The following is a 22613-nucleotide window of genomic DNA, read 5'->3' on the forward strand; positions in this document are numbered from 1 at the left end:
CATTTGAACGCAGCACATCTCCAGAGGCAGTGAAGACCCGCCCCTGTCTGCCGAGTAACGGGAGAGATTACGGCCTGTGATTGGTCCGTTTTTTGCCGTTGGTCCGCTTCAAACGGCTTCCGATTGGGTGCTGCTCGACCGTCAGCGGAGAAGCATCTGCGGCTCGCGCTGTGGCAGCTGTCCTCGCGCACTCGGCTGGTGCTCGGACCGACAGACAGAAGCTCCGCTGGAGGAGGACGGTGCTGGAATCCACGAACAGAAACGGTAGTAACAGAGTAATGAGAAAAGACGACGAAGATGTAACGGTGTATGTTTTGGATGTAAACACTTGCTGATCAAAATGGGTTAATCGTATGTGTTTTAGTCCTCTTTCACGTTGATAAATTGTGTATCAAACGCCTTTTAAGCGTTAATAACGACAGGATTCTTCTCGAAATCCGCTAATTTTTCGCTCTGTCTTGTTATTATATATTTATGCCATCGGTTCCTGTTGCTTATTTTGGATTAATTTGAATAAAAATAATTAAAGTGAGCCAATATGGGAGAGGAAATGATCGAAAGGTATTCAAACCCGTTTAAAAATGGAGGGTTTGCTTTGTGGTGAAATGACATCTTGTGCCGTTTGTGAAGGAACATGGGTGAGTTTTGATTGTCCTTTTGTCGAGTGTCACTACATTAAAGGCGTGTATACGTTATGTAAGTCTATTGTCTTGTTTGTTGGTTGTTCTCTTTTCATCTAAATCCATTGAGTCATGGTAAAGATGATGGTTCACACAAGCCAACCTAGATTTTTTATGTGTGGTCATTTTAATGTAGTAGAATAAATTAATATGAATTTCTTTATGCTTTGTTGGGAAGGATGAATTTGTAGTTTATGGTGCTGATATATTTTGCATTGCTTGGTTTTGGGCATCTTTACCGGTGCAGGAAAATAAGATGAATACATTAGCAAGGATGCTATTGAACAGTGATGTTAAACACACACTTTACAAATATAAAAAAATGTGAAGAAAAATTATTGACCTTTGGTGAACGTTTGGTGTTCCGATGAAATGACTGGATGATTTTAAAGTATTTCATCTATTTGTCCTCAGTCATAGGGAAGAGAAAACAATTACTAAGATGTCCTGCAAGTTTACTTTGCAGATCCGTCTTGGTGTTTATAGCTCTGCAGTAAAATGTCAGTATCCTAATGTGGAATCCATGTTGACCATCTGTAATCAGTACCATTCCCAAAGCATACAGGCTTGCATAGATCAGCTTTTAGTCCCATAAACAGAGAATATTTCATTTACTATGATGAAAATCTGTCTAGGTACTGTTATTGTAAATGTAAGCACTGTTTCCCATTTTGATGTCTATTTTTAACAGCAGATGCACGTTTGCTCAGGCATTGAAGAAGCTGCACAGTTCACACACACTCACACAGATTCAGGGACTCACACACTTTTACACTGACTGTCACACTGTGTGTACTGCACACCGTCCGACCCCATGGCAATTGCTATCCAGATCAAGCTGGAGTCAGCAGCTGTCTACTCGTTTCTTCTCACCTGCAGCGTGCAGCGACACTCAGACACACACCCAAAGATGCCACACATGTAGCCTCAGAAACACACATCTAAAGATGTCAGCAGATATACGTGTCAAATTCAAGCCAAGGCTTTTACCAATCATATCTTGTAGAGCTGCAACTAACGATTATTTTAGTAATCGCTTATTCTTATGATTAATTAATCAGATTTTTAAAAATGGCATATTCTGCAGATTTAACCACTTCAGCTTTTTTAATCAAATATTAGAAATATATTAAATGATGAAAAATAAACTATTTAATTCTTTTTAAAATAAGAAAATAAACAGGTTATTGCCTAAAATCCAATAACAGCAAAGGATGCATTTGCAGCTAAAAAAATATTCCTAACATTAACATATGAAAAGCTCTTTCTGCTCATCTTAACATCAATCCAATATATTTCTGATCTGTTATACTATTTTTGGATTAACTGATTAATAATTGCATTAAAAAGTTGCTTAATAGATTTCTTTTTTTACAGTACTTGACCCAGACGCTAAAACTAAGTTACTTGAGGAGTTGTGGGTACAAAACAAGTTTGTTTTTTATCTTAAATGGAAAATGTGTAAATTTTTGGAACTTTTTTGCTCAATTGCTGCCATGACTGTGTTGGTTTTTTCATTAAATGGCCTTTTTTGGAGTCTGTACATTCCAGTTAACAATTAATTGCTGACTAATTTATTTGATGATTATTGCACTAATCGATTAATCACATTTAATCACAGTTAATCACGATTAATCGTGATTAATCGTTTCAGTTCTAATATATTTTTATTTACTTAATTGCTGCCTTGACTGTGTTGGTTTTTTCAGTAAATGGCCTTTTTTGGAGTCTGTATCCAGTTAACGATTATACTAATTTATTTGACGATTATTGCACTAATCAATTAATCACAGTTAATCGTGATTAATTGTTTCAGTTCTAATATCTTTTTGGTTTTATTTAAATAGTTTTAAATGAACACAGAACTGTAAAAGTGGATGTTTAATGCCTTGTAGATGCTATTTTATTTAAATCTGTGTGTGACTTTGTGATTATGCGATATGGTGACTTTGCTCCTCATCCATTACTAGAATGGCTTGAGTTAGTCCACTTTGACATATACCTATTTCGGCTTAGATAGTCCAACTGGCCTGAAGGATTTTATCTAGCAGGTGCTTTTGTTCAGTAAATAGGGCCATTACCTTAGAAGTACCCTGGTAATGGCCTCAACGCATCTCACAGTTGCACAATTGTTCCTTAGACTTCGACTTCGACTGACTTTGTTGTCATTTTCAATGCACAGGGTGTATACAGAACGAAATTTCGTTGCATACGGCTCAGGATAATGTTTGAGGTTCCAATGTTGTGAGTAAAATAAAATACAGTATAAAATATGAATATAAATATAAATATAAAATATAAAGTGCAGGAATGACAGTAAAATAGAAGTTATTTAGCTCTGTACATGTGCAAGGTATAAAGTGGAGACCAGTTTTTGAGTGCAGTCCAGTTAAGAGTTCAGCAGTCTGATGGCAAGTAGGAAAAAGCTGTTTCAGAACCTGGTGGACCTGCACCGGATGCTGCAGAACCTCTTTCCAGAGGGCAGCAGGGAGAACAGTCCATGGTGGGGGTGTGAGGGGTCACTGATGATGTTTCGGCCTCAGGACACGCATCCTGCATCGATGGTTGACCTGACACTTCGCCCTTTTGCCTGAGCTGGGTGTGGAAGGTTGTTGCAGAAGCAGTTTCTCCTTGTGTGCCTTCTTCTCACTCACATGAGAGTTACCCAACTCTTTTGCAAGCTCAACCAGGAAGTCCACCCGTCTCTCCTGCACCCCAATGCATGCCTGATAAAGCACATGTGCATTCAGTGCTGCCATGTCAATCATGTTTGCCAGGTTTGCTGACCAGCTGTCACATAGTGATGGAACCTTGGTCACCCCCCGCAAGATTATGACTGAAATAAATGCCATTAGTTCTTGTGAACTAAATAGGTGAAGCAGTCACCTATTTATCCTCCACAGCACAAAAGGCTGCATGCAAATTTGCATGTGCTAAGTCTCCCAGATCTCTTTTGCTTACACTTTTTGCATGATTTTTTTGAGGTGGATCAACACAATTAATTTGGTTAGTTTATTTCTAAACTGTCATGTTATACCCTCTTAGCTTTATTTCAAAGAGAAACATTACTAATTTCTTTTAGAAAAACCTTTGCATATTTTTTGAAACAGATTGTATGTTTTGCAAACTGTATGTACATTTGGCAAAATGACCTGGATAATGCAGCACAACATCATGGATCAGCTGCAAAAGGTCACATCTCTCCAAAAACACTTCATGTATGCTTCAAAACTAGACTGAAGAGCATTACCTACAGGAGATCTGATCTCCTGCAGGTATCATAGATACCCACCCCCAACATGGACTATTCACATTCCTACCCTCTGGCCTGACGGTCAACGGCCACATTTACAATTGAAGAAGGGATGCTAATTTGAGCCATCAGAGTCGTCAGGGTGGACTCCGGCCTTTTGGCCCTGTTGAGCCGATATGGGAAGGACTCGAAAACCGAGCCATCCTAGTGTTAATTCTCCACCTCGTTAAAAAACCGCTTGCAGAAAGCAGAGCAGTTTGGCTGCTTATGAGACGAGTGCATCCCACTGAACTCAGTGTGTGTATTGATGTGTGTGTGAGGCGTTAGTCCATGCATGCATGTAAGTGCTGAAGCAGCCGGTCGCAGCATGCGTGAGAAATACTGCCTGGCTTGTGACTGTGTGTGGCTCTCTGTTTGCGTTCCTGCCTGTTATGACAGCCATGATGCAGCAGAAAGCAAACACACAGTCACTGATTAAATCTAAGGCGTGTGCACTTTTCACCTATCGTTGTTGGATACACTGTGAGTCTACTAGAGATTACAAACGCCCCACTCAGGTTTTTGTCATCTGACCCTATCTGACCCTTACAAAGCAATAAGTTCTGTGAACCGCTTCTTCCAGCTAAACACTAACGGTTATATACATTTATATAGTTCAGTTTTAAATGTTTAAATCAAAGAGACTTTTCCAAGAATTTGGGACTGTGATTCATCATCCAAGGTAAGCCTTTTTACTAAGTTAGTTTGTTTTTTTCAGTTCCCAAATATGTAATAATTAGAATTAGGCCTGTCACAATAATACATTTTGCAGAATGATAAATTGTCCCAGTAATTATTGAGATAAATGAGAATATTTTCAACTAATATCTAATAATAATAATAATAAAGGAGAGTATATTCACTGAAAGATCAAACTAACTTTAATTTCTAAAAAATATTTTACACTAGACCCAGAAAACATTTTAAATATATAAAACAAAACAAATGAAACAACAACTATTAAAATTGATTACTAAGTCTCTGTAACCAAAATTGCATTTTAAAAAAAAATAACAGCCATTCAACTTTGACAAGGAAAACAGGCAGAAGGGACAGGAAGCGCAGACTACTTCATCCTGGCTACCAAATGTTTGCAGCGTTTCTCAAGATGGCAACTTAGATTGGGAATTGTTGTTCAAATGGAAATTATCATGTGATTATTTATTGTTTATTGTGCATAATTAGAATTAATGAAAGATTAAAGCACACAAAGTATTTGTTTTATGTCAAATATGAAAATCAACTATTTTACGTAGGCAACAAAATAACCAATGATTCATGACAGAAAGTTTTTCCAAAGTAGAAACTCAACTAAACACTGAGAGAAAAGGTTTTAACAAGAGCAGGAACAGTAACACTTTACTCATTGCTTTATAGTTCATGATTGTGATACATAGTTTAGACAGCACTCTGTGTTTTTGTTACAAAATATTTGGGTTTTTTTAGATTTTCATAAAAACATTTGAACAGAGCAGTATCCAAAAATAAAACTGAGGAATGTTTTCTCAACTTCGCCTTAGAAAGCTAGTAAAATCCTTCATTTGGCAACAGGATTTTAATCTCCCCTCCCTTAAACTGCTCTCTGACTGCATATGTTTGTGAACTTGAAGGGTGTTACTGTTCAGAGTGTCAGCTACATAAGCTAACTTTAATTTCCTCCAGCCTTAAAGTCTTTATGGACACACAGAGCCTGCAGTATCCAGTGGCAGCAGTTCTGATTCCCAGGACAGAAATGGTGACAACAGCTTCAACCTTTAGGTCATGAAAGTCAGAATATGAAACCAAAATCACTTTCTTTCTGTCTAGATTAGTTTCTTTCTACTCCACGGTTCCCTTTTCTCTCAAAGTCATTTACTTTGTGTCTTTTTTGCAGTTTTAACAAAAGAGAAAATAACATATATTGAATAGATTTGCTTGTTCCGTTGGTATTACATTAGTAAAGTCTTCATTCTGGTTTGTTGGTCTCAGTTTTCTTTAGAGACTTCATAATTCATTTTATTTGTTATTTCTGTTGTTTTGTTTATTTATTTTGGATATTTGAAATGGTTCTGGTTCCAGTGTTAAATGTTCACTGAAATTTAAAGTACATCTCTGAGAATGTGTTCTTGAATTATTATGCCTTTATCTTTATATTACATGAAAATGGTCTCAAAACAGCAATAATATCGTTTATCGTAATAACTTCTGGAACAATGTATCATTCGGCAAAATTTGTTATCATGACAGGCCTATCAGTTCATTGTTACTTGGAGTATATAAGCTTAAAAAAGGCAATTTGCTTAAAGAATAACACACTGAGAACTGTAATTAAGCCAAAACAGTGCAAACAATACACAATTCATATTTAAATCAGTAAAAGTGACATAGTTTTAGCTTCACCTGGTTCAAATTCACTAAAGGAACGCTGTTATTGCGTTTTAGGCATTAAAATACTTGTTTTCTTATTTTAAAGAGGAATTGAATTGTTTATGTCTGTCTATATATATAATATGGTATAAAAAGGTTTAAGTGATTAAATTAAACGCTTGTAGAATGTGCCAATATTTTAAAATCTGGTTAAACATCAGAAAAAATCCTGCATCATTTCCAAAAACGTTCAGATTTCTTACTAGTGTCTGTTGCGTTAAAACAGATATTTATAAAACCTTGACTCGACGTAAGCCATTATGACCGCTGCATCGTTTGGAGTCATTTGAACATTTATGTGTTTGTGTGTGGCCTGGTTTCCTTCTGAATGCTCTTCAGCTCACTCCTCCAGGGAAACCAGGCTCTTATCCAGGCTGTCCGGCCCTCATGGCTCTGCTTTCCATGCTGCACGCCCCTCCAACGTCACGTTTACCCCAACCGCCCCAGGCAGCAGCATCTTTGTGCAATCATCTACTTTCTTTTGTAATCAGTAAATTGATTTATTTCTCCGGTCACCACTCTCCAATCTATTTAAGGCAATATTGGAGTCTGACCTGATTAAACTACAGGTCTAAATTACCTGGAATAAATGGATATCAACTACTAGGAAGCAAAATTGGGGATATTTTTGCGACTTTTCCATCCATAGACTATAATATACATTTTTTATAAACTTTTGTCATGATTGTGTTCTCCTTCTTCCCCTTGTGCATCCCTTTCCTCCACTCTCTTTCTGTTCTCCTCCTTTGTGTTGATTTTGTATAACTGAGAGGCTATTGTGTGCAGCTATCAAACACATTGCATGCAGCCATCCATGCAGAATGCACACAGAGAGATGCTTGTTGAGGAACCTCTTTAGCTTGTTGATCCCATCAGGTTACTGGAGGAAACTGGAGGTTTATTTTAAAACATGGATGATTTAAAACACCAGACAATGAGATAGGCAAACCACATGAATATGTTTATTATAATTAAGTTATTAGAGCTAGCAGTAATAGCTGTTGGGCTAATAATCTGAATGGGTCTCATAAAGCAGAAAATCAATGCTAATTAGTATGTTAGCATAAATTAATTAGCATGTTTTTGTCTCCACATGTTGAATGGTGATCATGTGCTTGTCTTTGGAGAAGATAGTTCTTCTTCTTGTATTTTATCATCTGTTTTAGATTGGTCACATTACAAATGGGTATTTTAACTGGTAAAACTGTCATTTCAGAGTTGCTGAGAAGCCAAAACTACACCCACACACAATCTAAAAGGGCATTTTTCATTGCTTTTGTGGGTTCCTGCAAGCTAGTCCTTCAGTCTGCAATAGATTTCTCCAATTAAAGCATTGAAATTACAGTTTTAAATTGTGTAGAAACAGAATTAAGTATTAAAGTTCACAAATTGTGCTTGAAAGAACCTTTATGCAGTCATAAAAGCTGACTAAGTTAGTTTAGAAATCATCAGGAAAATGTTTGACAGACAGCAGTCACAATGCATTGAGGAAGTATGAATTTTTGCTCAGTTGAATATGTTTATATATTGAATTTCAGTGTTTTCTGTCCTGTAGGATCATGGCTGCTAACATGGGGTCCATGCGCATCCTCATCAAGGGAGGAAAGGTGGTGAATGATGACTTCACACAGGAAGCAGATGTTTATATCGAGAACGGCATCATACAGCAGGTAACCCCCTTTAACAACCTTTACATACAAAAAATAAGAACATAATCTCAACTAATTTCATAGCAGTTACACTTTAAAACGTCACTTTTTCCCCTTTCTGTTGCAAAATCCAACCTCAACCCACTCATTCACTAGGTAGTGCCGTCCCAGCTGCTCACAATACTCTGTTGTAAAAGGTTTTTACCACTCAGTGAAATACAGGGCCATGATAGTGAAGACTAAAATTAGCTCTAAAGTTGTTGCCATGGAGATATTTATCACTTTATTTAGAAAAGATGGGCTTGACTCAGCAACCTAGAAAGCTAAGATTTAATCTCACAGAATTTGCACCTTTTTTTTAACTCTATCTTTTTATTTCTTGAATCTCAAATATGAATTGAACTAATGTTACATAATTTAATATCTAAGGAACATCCAGTTATTAATTCACATTAGTGCAGTTATTTGCTTTCCAATCAAATTAGATAACTTACTCCATCCTCTGTTTAGAATAAATTATACGTTTTACACAAAGAACTATTCATTAACTATAGGCCTTAATCGACGAATCAATTGTTCTGACAATTAATCGGTTAATTGGGTAAAAAAAATTGACATATTCTGCAGATTTTTACAGGTGCCTTTTTTGGACAATATTACAAATATGTAAAAAGATGAAAAAACAAACAATTGAAGAAGAAAATAAACATTTTATTGTCTAAAATGCAACAACTTAGGATTTTTTAGTGGACTATTGATCATTTGTAGCGAAGGATGCATCTGCAGCTAAAAAATACTTCTAACATCCACATTTCAAAACCTTTTACAGAATTTGAACCAGAAAAAGCTAAAACTATACCACCTGAGGAGTTTTAAGTTGAACATATTTACAGACAAATATTTTTTTTATCTTTAATTCAAGATGTATATATTTCTTTTGTACATTTGGCTTAGTTGCTGCTCTGAGTATGCTGTTCTTTCAACAATTGATCTTTTTGGCTCTTAATAGTACAGTTAACAATTAATCGTATCCTAAATTAGTTGTCAATTATTTAAATAATCTGATTAATCGTGATTAATTCGATTAATCATTTCAGCACTAATCAACTATAACATATTTGCATTACAAGAACGAAGTCCAAACAACAGAACAATGAATGTTGTGTTCAGTGATGTACCTCAGTGATGTTCAGGCTGTGTTTGTGTTGTGTGGCAGGTTGGGAAGGAGCTGATGATCCCAGGTGGAGCTAAGGTGATCGATGCTTCTGGAAAGCTGGTTCTGCCAGGTGGAATCGACACCTGCGTTCACCTACAGCAGACGTTTATGAACGCCAGCATTCAAGACGACTTCTACAGTGGAACCAAGGTACCGTGTGTGTCTTGTCTCATTACAGTGAAAACGCATTCAGCTCCAGGCGTGTTGAAGATTTCCATAAATGCCCATTTTGTTTAGTCTCTTTGTTATAGTAGACCTGCAATGCTTTATTTTGTAACCTTTTGGGTGAGTCATTGTAGCAGGTTTGGAGTAATCAATGACATTGATTGCTCATTGGAGCATTATATTAAACATAGGGAACCAATATGTAGTTTTATACTTTTACCCAGAAGAACTGGAAACCCCTCCTAGTTACACCTCACTAATCCGACCAAACATGGAGAACCAATATCTAGTTTTATCAGAACAAGATTCCAGAGAAACCTCTACTAGTTCATAATTTATGGACTACTTATTCTTATTAAACATAGGGAACCAATATGTGGTTTTAAATTTTTACCTTTTTGTCTTTTTGTTGTTTTGTTTGTATTTCCTTCTAATTAATATAAAGCACTTTGCTGAAAATGTTCTACATAAATAAAATTACCGTACTTTACCTTACCATTGAATTTATTTTACATTGGAGCATCATATGTTGGTTTTTGAGACCTTTTAGTCTACTTTATGTTGTCAGACTGATCATTGTAGGTCCACAGTAATTTGGCCAGGGTTCAGCTAGTGAATTTTAATTCATATTTTCAAAACATGTCATTAATAACATGATTTTATGCAGCAACAAAAGCAAAAACAGAATAAATATGTTACTGGATAAATAGGTTTCACCCCACACTCTAAAACCTTACAACTAAAACTGAACTATTATGATAAATATTATTTCTACTGGTTTCGTACTTCATTTTTTATTGATGCTCATTCTCTCTCTCAAAGGAGAGAAAATAATTTAATTCAGTGTAATTGTTGCCTGTGGTGGTAAACACGTGTTGCAGGTTGTTTTGTTCTCCACGTGTTCCTTTGTCTTTTTTATTTTATAATTAAAGTTGACTTTTTGCACATTTTGTTTCTCAAGACCTGAAGAACCACATTTTCAGATACATACATTTATATCCTATTATTTTTTATGCAACATTATTATCCATGAATCAGAAATGGAGCAGAATGTTGGAGAAAAAAGGTTAAAAAATTAATTTTTTTTTCTGTCTCAGTCAAACTTAAGTACAAGTCATACTCTTACTTCACCGAATCTCAGTTCAACGCTAACTGAATGGTGTTGAGTGGATCTTGAGAAAAAGTGACTTGTTCTTGTGCCAGCGTTTCCCCTGGCAACCCTACCCACTGCCACCGCTGCCATGGCAACTAACCCCCCCCCCCCCCCCGCTTCCACAGTGGTGAAGTCGGCCTGTTTGGGAGAAGTGCACACATGACCACGGTGGCATTGTTTTCTTTTCTTTTTTTATGCTGAACCTATTACCATAGCAACCACAATCTGTACAAACCCAAAAACTATTTCTCTCTGCATCCTCTACCCTCCCCCCCATTGCTTTGTAACAGTTTGACCCTTCTTCCTTCCTCCTCCCCATCACCCCCCGCCGGTCTTCTTCTTCACCCCCTGCAAGTGGGAAGACAGTTTGATAATAGTGTTTAAAAGAAGAAGATTGTGAAGCATAAAAAAATAGTAGTACAAATAAATAAGTACATTTTACAAAAGGGGGATATTGGTGCTTCTTTGAATCGCTGCAAATGAAATTTTATGTTCCCTTTTTAAACCTGTAGGAAATGCTACATAAAATATGTGATACGATTCCTGATTATCTACAGATTAGATGCCTATCTATGGATACAACGTGATTAATGTAGAACAAGGAGGTTGATTTAAAAGGTTGTTACACAGAAGCATATTACAGATCATCAGTCTTCTTACTGATGCTGGTGTTGCTTCTCTTTGCAGCAGATTTGCCATTTATAGCGCTCTAAATTTGGATATTTCTTTGATAACAGGTTTGAAATATACTGTGGAAACCTTCCAGGCTGTAATACTGCAATCCAACATTTCCCTTGCTCACTTTAGATCCTGAAGATAAAAATAAGTATTTCTCTTTGATTTTCTTAATCTTTTTTTAATCCTTATTTCTGTTTTTGTCTGAGCTTTTACAAAGAGTGGCAGTAAATTTTAATTTACGCCCTGCAGCCCAAATCCCACAATCCCTGATCTTTCACACCCTCATGGATATGTCAACACACACACGCGCACACACACATCAGCATTATCTAACAGTGATGAATGACACTACACACACACACACACACACATACGGTGACTTCTTTGCCGCTGACGCTGCAGATCATTCTGACTGGTTTCTATGGTAATCATAAATCGGGGTAGCTCATTGGTTAGCGGTTCGGTTACGCCAAACACTTTGGCTCCGCCCCCATCTGAGTCTGCCTCAGGTATTCAGTGCTGACACATGAATATTTGAATATAATCTGATTTTATTTTATTCAGGTTACTTGAAGGATAGTGATTTTTGTTTGTTTTCATTTGTGGCAACATTTTTCAATATAACATAATTCAATAGTTATTGAACTGAAGACCGAGCAGTAGATGGAGGAAGCATCAGAGAATATTACAAATAATATGGTTTAAACACTATCTGTTTGTAATATCTTATAAAAAACATCTGTTTGTTGGATCTCCTTGCTCTGTAATATCCTACCAGACTTTCTGGGAGGATATTGAATGTATTCAGTGGAGAAATGATGAAGAGGAGGAAAAGGGTGGGGACACGCGACAGGCATGGTTGAACAGTATCTGTTGTCATGGTTATGCTAAATTCACATCCACATTTTTGTTTCTGTGTCTTTCACTTCTTTCCTTTCATATCTTTTAGTTTAATCTCTTGACACATTTTCTCTTTTTTATCCTAATCTTTTTAGATTATGTTAGTTTATAATTGATTTATTAATCAATAGATAAACAAATCAATTCATTTTTTAAATAAGAAAATAAACATTTTATTGTCAAAAATGCAACAACATTTTATGATTTGTAGAGAAAGATGTATCCTCAGCTAACAGTTGTGATGAACTGATTAATAATTTAATAGTAAAGGCAATTAATAGGAGATTTTTTTTATATAATTTGAACCAGGTGAAGCTAAAACTGCCTCTTGAGTTTTAGGTCGAACATATATTCAAAGTTGTTGTTTTTTTATTTCATCTTAAATGTAATATGTATGTATTTATTTTTGTACAGTTTTGGCTCGATTACGTACTGCTCTGATTATGTTGTTCTTTAAGCGAATTGCCTTTTCTTGATTCTGTATACTTCAGTTAACAATTAATCGATTAACAAATCGATTAATCATGATTAATCCGATTAATCATTTCAGCCCTTATAAAGGATAAGATTTAAAAATGAATTAAAACTAGTTTTTTTGCTTTAGGTTTAAGTCAGTCTCCACTGACTTGCTTCCATTTTCCATCTAGCTTGTTTTCTGTTCTCCACGTTGTGTGCAGTCACTAAATAAAAGCCCGTTTGATGATGAGACATCAGCTCATAAGGAAGGTTTATTGTCTCAAGACAAACAGAGTCTCTGTTTTACAGTGGACTCATTGTTCTCATTTTAAACCCCTGTTTTTTCCACCCATCCTTTCGTCCTCCTAACCAACCCGCTGTCCCTGTCTCCCCCACCTAGGCGGCTCTGATGGGTGGTACCACCATGGTGATGGCTCTGGTCCTGCCTGAGCAGCACTGCTCTCTGCTGGACGCTTATGAGAGCTGCCGCAGTCTGGCAGACGCCAAGGCCTGCTGCGACTACGCTCTGCATGTTGGGGTCACCTGGTGGGGACCAAAGGTAAGCCCAACAAGACGAGGAACAGCATAAAAACAGTAGAAACACATTTTATTATCTTCTACGCAGAGTAAGCAGTGAACCCTTCTTTTTTTATTTGTGAGCGAGTTGCGTTTTGACCTAGATTAACCAAACAGAAACTGGGTTAATACACATGCTCAGTGGGCACATTAGTCAGATTGTATGAGTTAACCTGCCTTATTCAGCCTTTGGCTTCAGCGTCTGCACTGGATCATCTGCTGGCGATGTGCATGTGTCACACTTTATTACATCCTGCAATGCAAAAACACAAAATCTCACCAAATAATTTTGATGAGAAATTTCTGAAAATGTCTTATTCATTGACAGATTATTTCACTTATAGCAAGTTCCCATGGCAAGAGTGTAATAGTATAAACTCATGCTCTGCACTGGTGCTTGAAATCCTTGGTAAATGCTTGATATTCAAACTGCACAGTTTTGTAATAAAATGCAATCTAATGTTTGATCAAAAATTTATGTTTTGAAAATGTTATTTACAGTTGAAAATATCTGTACTTTATTTCATAAATAGATGATAATAGAGATTTTTTTTCTGTCTGAAGTAAAATCAGGCTAAACTTTTCTTGTTTCAGGTTAGTTGGAATTACCAAAATTATATCTATTTGCTAAATGCCAGAAAACTTCACAAGAGCAATTTTTAGATTTTTTTTGTGACTTTCTGTGTTTACGCATTTAATTTGAGCAGGAAGGTAGTTTAATGTGATTAATATTTATTATTCCTAACGACTCAATGACTTATTACTCTGTGTAACAGAAATAAAGATTGCCTTAAGCAATTAAACAATCTCATTGAAATTCGGGTATTTTTTTGTTAAATTAGTGTTTTGTTCTCAGGTGTACAGTCAGGTGTACAACGTGTGTGTAAAACATAAAATTTTGCTATATTTTAGTTTGTTCCTTCTGTAGAATGTAGAATACTATCACAAAACATTAATGAATGTTAAAATATTTAATTTAAACTGTCTTCTTTAGTTCATTTATATTGTTTTTATCTCCTGGAAAAGTTTGAAAACTTACCTTGCAAATGCTTAAAAATGCTTGAACTATAGTGAGGGAAAGGTGCACAGACCTCGTGTTAAACCTCTAACAAAAACACAGTTACACAACGTCTGACTCCTCCTTCACACAGGTACGCAATGAGATGGAGAGCCTGGTGAGGGAGCATGGTGTGAATTCCTTCCAGATGTTCATGGCCTATAAAGACCTGATGATGCTGCGGGACTCAGAGCTGTATCAGACGCTGCAGACCTGCAAGGACATCGGAGCCATTGCACGTGTGCACGCTGAAAACGGAGAGCTTGTGGCAGAGGTGCATCCTCGTTTCTACCTACACGACGATGTCTGAGGGTTTTCAATGTGGAAAATCATCTTAACTTTTAAAAGAGATCAAAATAAACTTCATGGTTTATGTGTTGCCAGGGCGCCAAAGAGGCTCTGGATCTGGGAATCTCTGGACCAGAAGGAATAGAGATAAGTCGACCAGAGGAGGTAATTTTTCAGAGATTTTGAGCCAATTTGGTGCATTTACTTATAACTTTTTCTGACTAATACAATTGACTCTGAGTGTGGACAATGCTGTAGCTATGTATGTGAGTTAGAGATATACTGTAGATGATATATAAAGATCCAATGTTCACCACTAAATAATAAGGGTGCAACTGTTGATTACTTTATCAATTGTTTTGACGATTAATCGATTAATCAGATAAAAGAAATGTTGGCACATTATGCAGATTTTATATTGAAGCTTTTTTTTATATAATACTATATATACATTAAAAATGCAAATGAACACTTCAGTTCCTATATTAAGTAAGAAAATAAACATTTTATTGCCAAAAATGTAACAACATAATGTTCCTTTAGCATACGCCTGATCATTTGTAGCAAGAGATTCATCAGCAGCTTTAAAAAATACTTGTAATATCAAAATGCGACAGTCTCATTTACAATCACTGTATTGATCAGTGAAAGGCTAATCTGTTGACTATTTTTTGATGAACTGATTAATAATTGGAGACCAAAAGGTAATTAGTAGATTTTTTTCCCCCACAAAACTTTAACTGTTTGAAGCTAAATCTGCCATTTGAGTTTTGAATACAACATATTTACAAAGATTTTTTTTATGTCATCATAAATGCAAAATGTATCAATTTTTATAGTTTTTGCTTAACTACTGCTCTCAATGTGGCCTTTTTAAAGTCTATTTAAGTTTTCTTTTGTAAGTTAACGATTAGTTGATTTCTAAGTCAGTTGACAATTATTTCAATAATCAATTCAGCCCTACGAAATAATTTACAGAATTTTTGAAGACTGGATAGTAAATGTTTGAAATTGTGTGACTTTCTCTGTGTGTTGTTGACTGCAGCTGGAGTCTGAAGCCACTCACAGGGCCATCACAATCGCCAACAGGGTAAAGTTCTTGATTTCTTTGGTTTTATCAAAGCTTCAGTCTGGAGTTTGATTTGATCTGAAAAAGTACATAGAAATAAAATGTTTAGGCCTTTTTCCCAGTATATAAATACCGCATCCATCCTGTCAGTATTTAAAATGTACATTGGAATATTTTCCATAAATGTTGTTTTAGTTCATTTGTGTAAATAGCTGAATGATTTTGTGATTGTAGGCGCGCTGTCCCATCTACCTGGTGAATGTGTCCAGTATGCTCGCTGGAGACATGATTGCTGCTGCTAAGATGCAGGGTCAGTATTTGTCTGGTTAAAATTGATTTGATTTGATTGGTTTTTAAAAACAAGAGAAAAAAAGCAACCAGTAAGACAGAAATAACCAAGGACAAAAAAATTAGCTTACCACCACTTTTCTGTTTGAAAAGGTGTAGGAAGAAGTGAACACTTATTTAATCCTACCCCTTATCTCAGTTTAATGAAATATATTACTTGCTGACTCAATAATTATCAAAAAATTAACCCTAACCCTTTTAATGTTTTAATATTGTAACATTAAAACCATGTTACAATATTCATGTTCAATATACTGGGCTAAAGAGCCAATAAATAAATTATATTTATTTGTTGGCAAAATGGTTACAAACTAGCTCTTAACAAGACAAGAAAATCTACAGATGATAATATCTGTAATAATGATGATTGTAAATAACAACTGAACATATAGCATGAGAATAATTACTAATGTACACCTATAAATCCTCCTTAATCGGGGTTAAATAACAATAAACAGAAAGAGAATAAAACCTCATGATAATAATAACAATAAGGTAATAATAATAAGCTACCAAAAGGTGTAATAATAACAAAAGAAATGAAGGAAAAACTCATATTTGTGTTAATTCCCTTCTTCTCTGTACAATGTGAGTAACACAGCTTTGAATTTGTGTTTAAACCGATTGATAATAATCCTCAAAAGGTGATTATTATCACAGAAAACAGTAGAATGGTTACGTTTCTGTTGCCAGGTAAGGTGGTCCACGCTGAGACCACTGTAGCTCACGCTGTGCTGAATGGGAACCAGTACTACCACCAGGACTGGACCCATGCTGCTGCTCATGTCATTGTCCCTCCTCTGCGCCTGGACCCAAACACACCGAGCTACCTCATGGGCCTGCTGGGAAAGTACGAGTCGTAGACATCAGAAAATGTTTTTAATAAGTTCGTTAGCAGAGTTACTGGAATGATGGAGCTTGTTCTGCTTTCAGTGACACTCTGAGCGTCGTTGCTTCAGAGCACCGTCCGTTTAGCACCAAGCAGAGAGCTTTGGGCAAAGAAGACTTCACCAAGATCCCTCATGGAGTGGCGGGGGTCCAGGACCGGATGAGTGTCATTTGGGAAAGAGGAGTGGTACGCACACAAGCACGCAGTAATAAAAGTGACTGTTTAAACACTGTTAGTCAGCAAAATCTGTTCTTTAAAGGCGACCTATTATACCTCCTTGAACAGGAGACATGTTCACAAAACACATGTTTACAAAATCATTCTTAGAACGTGATATTGTAGTGTAATCCTTTCCGAATGAGCTGTTTTAGGGCCTCTGTCACTTTAAATTCAAATAAGTTGCTGCTGGTGATGTCATCCAAGCTCAAGGTTGATCCTCTCACGTGAAAATAGCTGCAAACAAAAGTGCAATTATAGAACCGTACATCTTTGAAAAGCAGAAGTAGAGCCTCCTGCACAACCAACATGAATGATGGTAAGTCAACATGAAAACACTTGTATTTTCCAGTAGCCATTGCACAGCAGTAAAGCCAGTTGACCAAATGTTCTGGAGCTCTGCTTGGGTTGCTAGGTTCGGAAGGTTTTTGAAACAACTCATTTTCCAAAAAATATCAATTTAACCAAATGGAAGTACAAAAACATACAGAAAGTGAATTCTGCTCAATAGGTCCCCTTTAAGCAAACAGACAAATCTATATTTTATTTTTTCACAGTATTAAAATGTCACATCATGTCTGCAGGTGACAGGAAAAATGGATGAGAATAGTTTTGTGGCTGTGACCAGCTCCAACGCAGCCAAAATCTACAACCTGTATCCACGCAAAGGTCGGATCATCCCTGGAGCCGACGCTGATGTGGTCGTCTGGGACCCCGATGCAACCAGGTAAACTGTAACTGGTATCTGTACTGGTATTGGATGTGGAGAAGTGAACTGGTGCATCCCTAGATTATTACGATGCCCCAAGTGGAGGAGTTTAGTTTAAATGTTTCAGGATGGGAGACAAATGAAGCAGGAGATCGATAGGATTGAAGTTTTCTACTCTGCTTTCGTCACGTACAGGACGATCTCCCTGAGCACCCAGGTACAGGGCGGAGACTTCAACCTGTATGAGGGGATGCGCTGCCACGGCGTTCCTCTGGTCACCATCAGCCGGGGACGCCTGGTGTGTGAGAACGGCGTGTTCATGTGCGCCGAAGGCTCCGGGAAGTTCTACCCGCAGCGCACCTTCCCCGACTACCTCTACAAGAAGATGGTCCAGAGAGAAAAGGTGCGTTCACTTTCTGCTCAGCTTGTTAAAGTGAATCAGGGAGAATGTGCTGAGTCAGCTGGCAGCCAACGCAGCCACCATGTTGAGTCTGACTCCGCTGATCTGACAGGCTGTCGGGGATTTGGAGCTAATGTTCTCTTTATGCGCTGACTCTGTTTTTATCCTGCTGAAATCTGTGAAACCTCCCTTCATCCCAGACTCTCTGCTCTGCTCACCGAAGGCTGCATTTTATTTATTTATTGAAAATGATTACATTTTTAAGGTCTGGAAAGTGCTTCATTTCTGTATAAAGTCCTTGAAAGTGCTTGATATTCAAACGGCACTGTTTTGTAACCTCACTTGATTAAAAGCTTAAATGTTTAAAAAGTTATTTATAGTCAGTGCCAAGTTGATAGTTACTTTTACTCAATTACATTTGTTTGAAAAAAATAACTTTTAGGAGTATTTTTACTATGTTGTACTTTTTACTTTTACTTGAGTCATTTTATTATGAAGTATTGCCACTTTTACTTGAGTAAAATTTCTGGATTTTCTAACCACTGAATGAAAAACAAACATGTTTGAACCAGAAGTTCACCAAACACACACCTGCACTTTTTGTTAAAGATTCATAAGTTTAACAAAAGCTAAATTTATGATACTTTAACTTTTGTTCCTTTTTTATTCCAATCAGTTTCTTTTTTATTCAAAGAAACTGATTTGGAAACATTTCTTGTTATTTTTTTGTTACTTACATGAATTATTGACATTTTCGTCCTTAAAATGCCAAAACTGTACTTTGGTCCGTCTGATTATGTAATTTTTAAATATTAAATGATTGATAATTTGATCAGTTACTGAGTACTTGAGTTACTTTTTACCAAATACTTTTACTCTTACTTGAGTAATTTCTTGAACATCTACTTTTTACTTTTACGTGAGTAAAAATATGTCGAAGTGGTGCTACTACTATAACACATTTAACACTGAAACTGGAAGACATTTTAAATATTCTAAATAAATAAATAAAATGAAATATGAAGTCTCTGTTGAGACCAAAGCAGCAGACTGAAGACATTTATCATTCAGTTTTTGGTAGAAAAAAAGAAAAGAGGAAAACAGTTAATCATGCAAATATAAATTAATAAGTTTGTTTTAATTTATCATGCGATTTATTGATTTATTGCAACAGGCTTAGTTGTGTGGATTATTGTTGACCTTTGAACTCCTTGTTTCAGAACCAGGCCTATAAAGGAGTAGTAAGGGATCCTTATTCTGGTGATGTGGCCAAAGTTGCGAACACGATGAAGAAGGAACTCGGTTTGGGTCCGATCGACGGCGAGTCGCCTAACAAGCCGGTCGCTCGGGCCCACCAGGGTGTCCGAGACCTCCACGAGTCCTCCTTTAGTCTGTCAGGTGGTTTAATTTAAACTTTTAAATTAATCTATTCCTTGTTCTAACTAAAAAAAGTGTTATTCAAATGAATTTTTCCTCTCAGGTTCTCAAGTTGACGACCACATCCCGAAGAGGTCCTCTGCTCGGATTCTGGCTCCCCCTGGTGGCCGCTCCAGTGGCATTTGGTAATCGTTAGCGTTGGAGTTCAAACCGTTTCCACCTCTGTGTTTTTATTATATTTCCAAGCGACCAGAAAAACTGCACTGATTTTAAAACAGCAGAATAAAACTTTTAAAGTAACAGGAAAACAAATTCAAGTAAAAATCTGACGTATTTATTAATTAGTGGTTTAAACTGTAAATTTGTGGTTAACTGGATTAAACGAGGGCTAGCTATGAACTTAAATTCTAGCTTATTGTAATAATAACATAAATCTGCAGTGTTTTTAAGCCTCGTTACGTTTTAACCAGCGGCAGATCAAAACCAGTACAGTTTTTAACGGTTCGAAACAAAAGTGTTGCCAGAATTATTTAAAGATAAGTGGATTCAAACCCGTCACTGACAAACACACGGTACACCGTAGACACCATAGCATTATAGTTTCTTGTGATAAATGTGCGTGGATCCTGTTTGTGATCGGACGACCCCACTGAGAGTGTTTTTGGGTTCCAGTGGACCAACGGTTCTGTGTGGTGATGAAATCCAGCTGCTTCTAACACTCCGTCTGTCTGTATTTACACTTCCACTGCCTCTAACAGAACCAACAAAATGCCTGGAAGGTAACGTTTGTCTAGGGCTGGGCAATAAATCAGTTTTATTGATTGGTTTTTGAGGATTTAATGTTTGGAATATCAGGATTTTTTTCCACCAATCCACTCCTTGGGTTCCCATAGTTCAGAGTGATGTCAGCCAAAGCCTCCATCTTGTTTTACGAGGTTAAAATTAGTCATGATATTGCAACCACATAGTTGTTGTGATGTGAGAAAAAAAAGTCAAAAGAATGCAAGAACAAGACATTAAGATTACCAGAATAAAGTCATAATATTAGCAGAATGAAGTAATAATTTTATGAGAATAAAAAAATTCAAAGTAAGGAATGTTGAGCAGTTTGTGAAGTTATACTTTGGAATTGGTTTCAAAGATAAGGCAATGATCTCTTAACACATCAGCATGACTAAGAATGTAACTTTTTTCTGATAATTTTAAAATGTTTTTCTGGTAAAATTGCATTTCTATTCTGCCAATATTATAGCTATATTCTTGTAATTAAACAAAACTTAAATTATCCATTTGTAGTTTCTTTTTTTGGAGAAGAAAGCGAGAAAATAATCAATTTAAATCGGATCTGGTGTGAAAAAAAAAGGTAATTGTAGTTTTTAGTGGTATTGCCCAGCCCTAGTTTTGTCCCTTTTAGGACTCCGTATATGGGGCGTCTAAAGGGAAAACAAAGAGCGATGAGTTAAAGTTCATTTGTGGGTTAAATGGTTTCTCTGTTAACCAGATGATGACAATGGAGTTTATTGTAAGTGAAATGAATGGAGGGGGAATGCAGTCCCTCCTCATGAGCCATCTGAGCGAAAACAATAAACAAATAAACCTCATTTCTAAATTCATGCTCCAATAAAGAACAAAAGCAATTCAGCAATTCATTTCCTTTATGTACAGTAGCATTCACTAGTCTGTTTTTGTTTACATTTTTCTACCACTGGCAGCTTATTTATTCCACAATCATGTGGTTATTTTTAACTCCTTTGCTGCAAAAACTCAAAATCTTACTAAGTATTTTTTGTTTATCTTCTAACGCAAACATCTTAGTACGCTTGAAGTAAGGCAAAACTAACTTGAAAATAACTTTTTAGTAAGTTAATAATTCCCTAATAATGATTAAAAATACTTGCTCCAATGGAAGATTATTTCATATATAATTTTAAAGATTCTTGTTAAAAGTGAAATAATTTGCCATTATTTTACTAGTAATAAGGAATTATTGACTTAAAAGAAGCTCATATTTCTTGCTGAAAAGTTACTTGTGAGTTAGTTTTGTTTTATTTCAAGTGTACTACTATATTTTCACTAAACTAGACCAGAAATACTTGATAAGATTTAGTTTTTTGCAGTGTTGTTTATGCATTTTACTATAAATGAGGCTGCAGATGTGATATAGACAGAGAGATTATAATACAATCCCGTGTTATAGCAGGAAGATTGAGCTGCACAGGCTGAAATCTGAAGAAAACCCTCCGGATGACGTTTCATTCCTGCCTACTAGTGTTATATATTTATGCATAGTCACATTCTCATGTGTGGGTACTCTATACCGTTAAAAAAAATATTATTTTTACTTTGTGAAAAGATTAAATGTGCCAATGGGAATCACCTGTGCCACTCTGTTAACGACGCATGGAGAGAACCACGTGAACAGACACAGGTTCATTTAAAAAAAAAACTGGTGCTTTTTCTAGGATTGTTTACAACGGTGATCATATTGTTGGACATTTTGTGTTTTTCTGCTGAGGGCACTGTGATTCAGTGGTTGTGTTTGTGGAGTTGTGTTGGAAAATGAACCTGTTAAGTCTGTAAGTGGCTGCTTGTTTCTTACCACAAGAATAAAAGTAACTGAATAAAAAAATAAATAAAAAATTTAACAAATCTTGATCTTTTTTCAGTTTTTACAATATACCTCAGGTTTAAAATAGCTTGTAAGTATTTTATAGAGGTCTAATAATAACAAATATAATGGAAAGATAATTTTAAAGAGCTTTTCATCACAATGAAATATTCCAGATAGTTTTGTATTTTTTTCTATGTATAGAAACTAAAAATCTTTTGCAGACAGACATACTCCCTGTTGTTGGGGTACCTTTTCCTACCAGACCTTTTCCTTCCACTCAATTTTCTGTGGATATGCTTTGACTCAGCAGTCTTCCCCAAAGGAGTATCTTGTGTTTTGCCCATTGACTGCTGTAGAAAGGAACCTGCAACGCTGCGAGGATACGAAAAGAAAAGCATAATATCCCCACTGGGATGTTTTGGATGTTTGAACAATCCCTCATCTTTGCAATTTGCAGCCAAGCAATACTTTATTTTTC

General features: G+C 36.2%; 1 protein-coding gene across 1 annotated transcript; it reads left to right on the forward strand.

The window, feature by feature from the left end:
• The first annotated feature begins 107 nt into the window (after positions 1-107).
• Positions 108-22179, forward strand: LOC114158816 (dihydropyrimidinase-related protein 5-like). Its single transcript, XM_028040693.1, has 14 exons — positions 108-264; positions 7934-8048; positions 9244-9393; positions 12996-13154; positions 14323-14502; positions 14613-14681; positions 15562-15606; positions 15820-15895; positions 16627-16783; positions 16867-17008; positions 17623-17765; positions 17943-18150; positions 19368-19545; positions 19628-22179. The coding sequence occupies exons 2-14, from the start codon at positions 7938-7940 to the stop codon at positions 19711-19713; spliced, it is 1704 nt and encodes a 567-aa protein (XP_027896494.1). The 5' UTR covers positions 108-264; positions 7934-7937; the 3' UTR covers positions 19714-22179.
• The last annotated feature ends 434 nt before the right edge of the window (positions 22180-22613 follow it).

This window comes from Xiphophorus couchianus, chromosome 15, assembly GCF_001444195.1.
Source record: "Xiphophorus couchianus chromosome 15, X_couchianus-1.0, whole genome shotgun sequence".
Lineage (NCBI taxonomy): Eukaryota > Metazoa > Chordata > Actinopteri > Cyprinodontiformes > Poeciliidae > Xiphophorus > Xiphophorus couchianus.

Bases quoted from the DNA above. Each gene is read 5' to 3' on its own strand.
- LOC114158816 (XM_028040693.1), top strand. From the start codon at position 7,938: ATGGCTGCTAACATGGGGTCCATGCGCATCCTCATCAAGGGAGGAAAG. The intron at 14,682-15,561 runs GTAATTTTTCAG...TGTTGACTGCAG, and splicing joins AGATAAGTCGACCAGAGGAG to CTGGAGTCTGAAGCCACTCA. The intron at 17,009-17,622 runs GTACGCACACAA...TCATGTCTGCAG, and splicing joins TCATTTGGGAAAGAGGAGTG to GTGACAGGAAAAATGGATGA.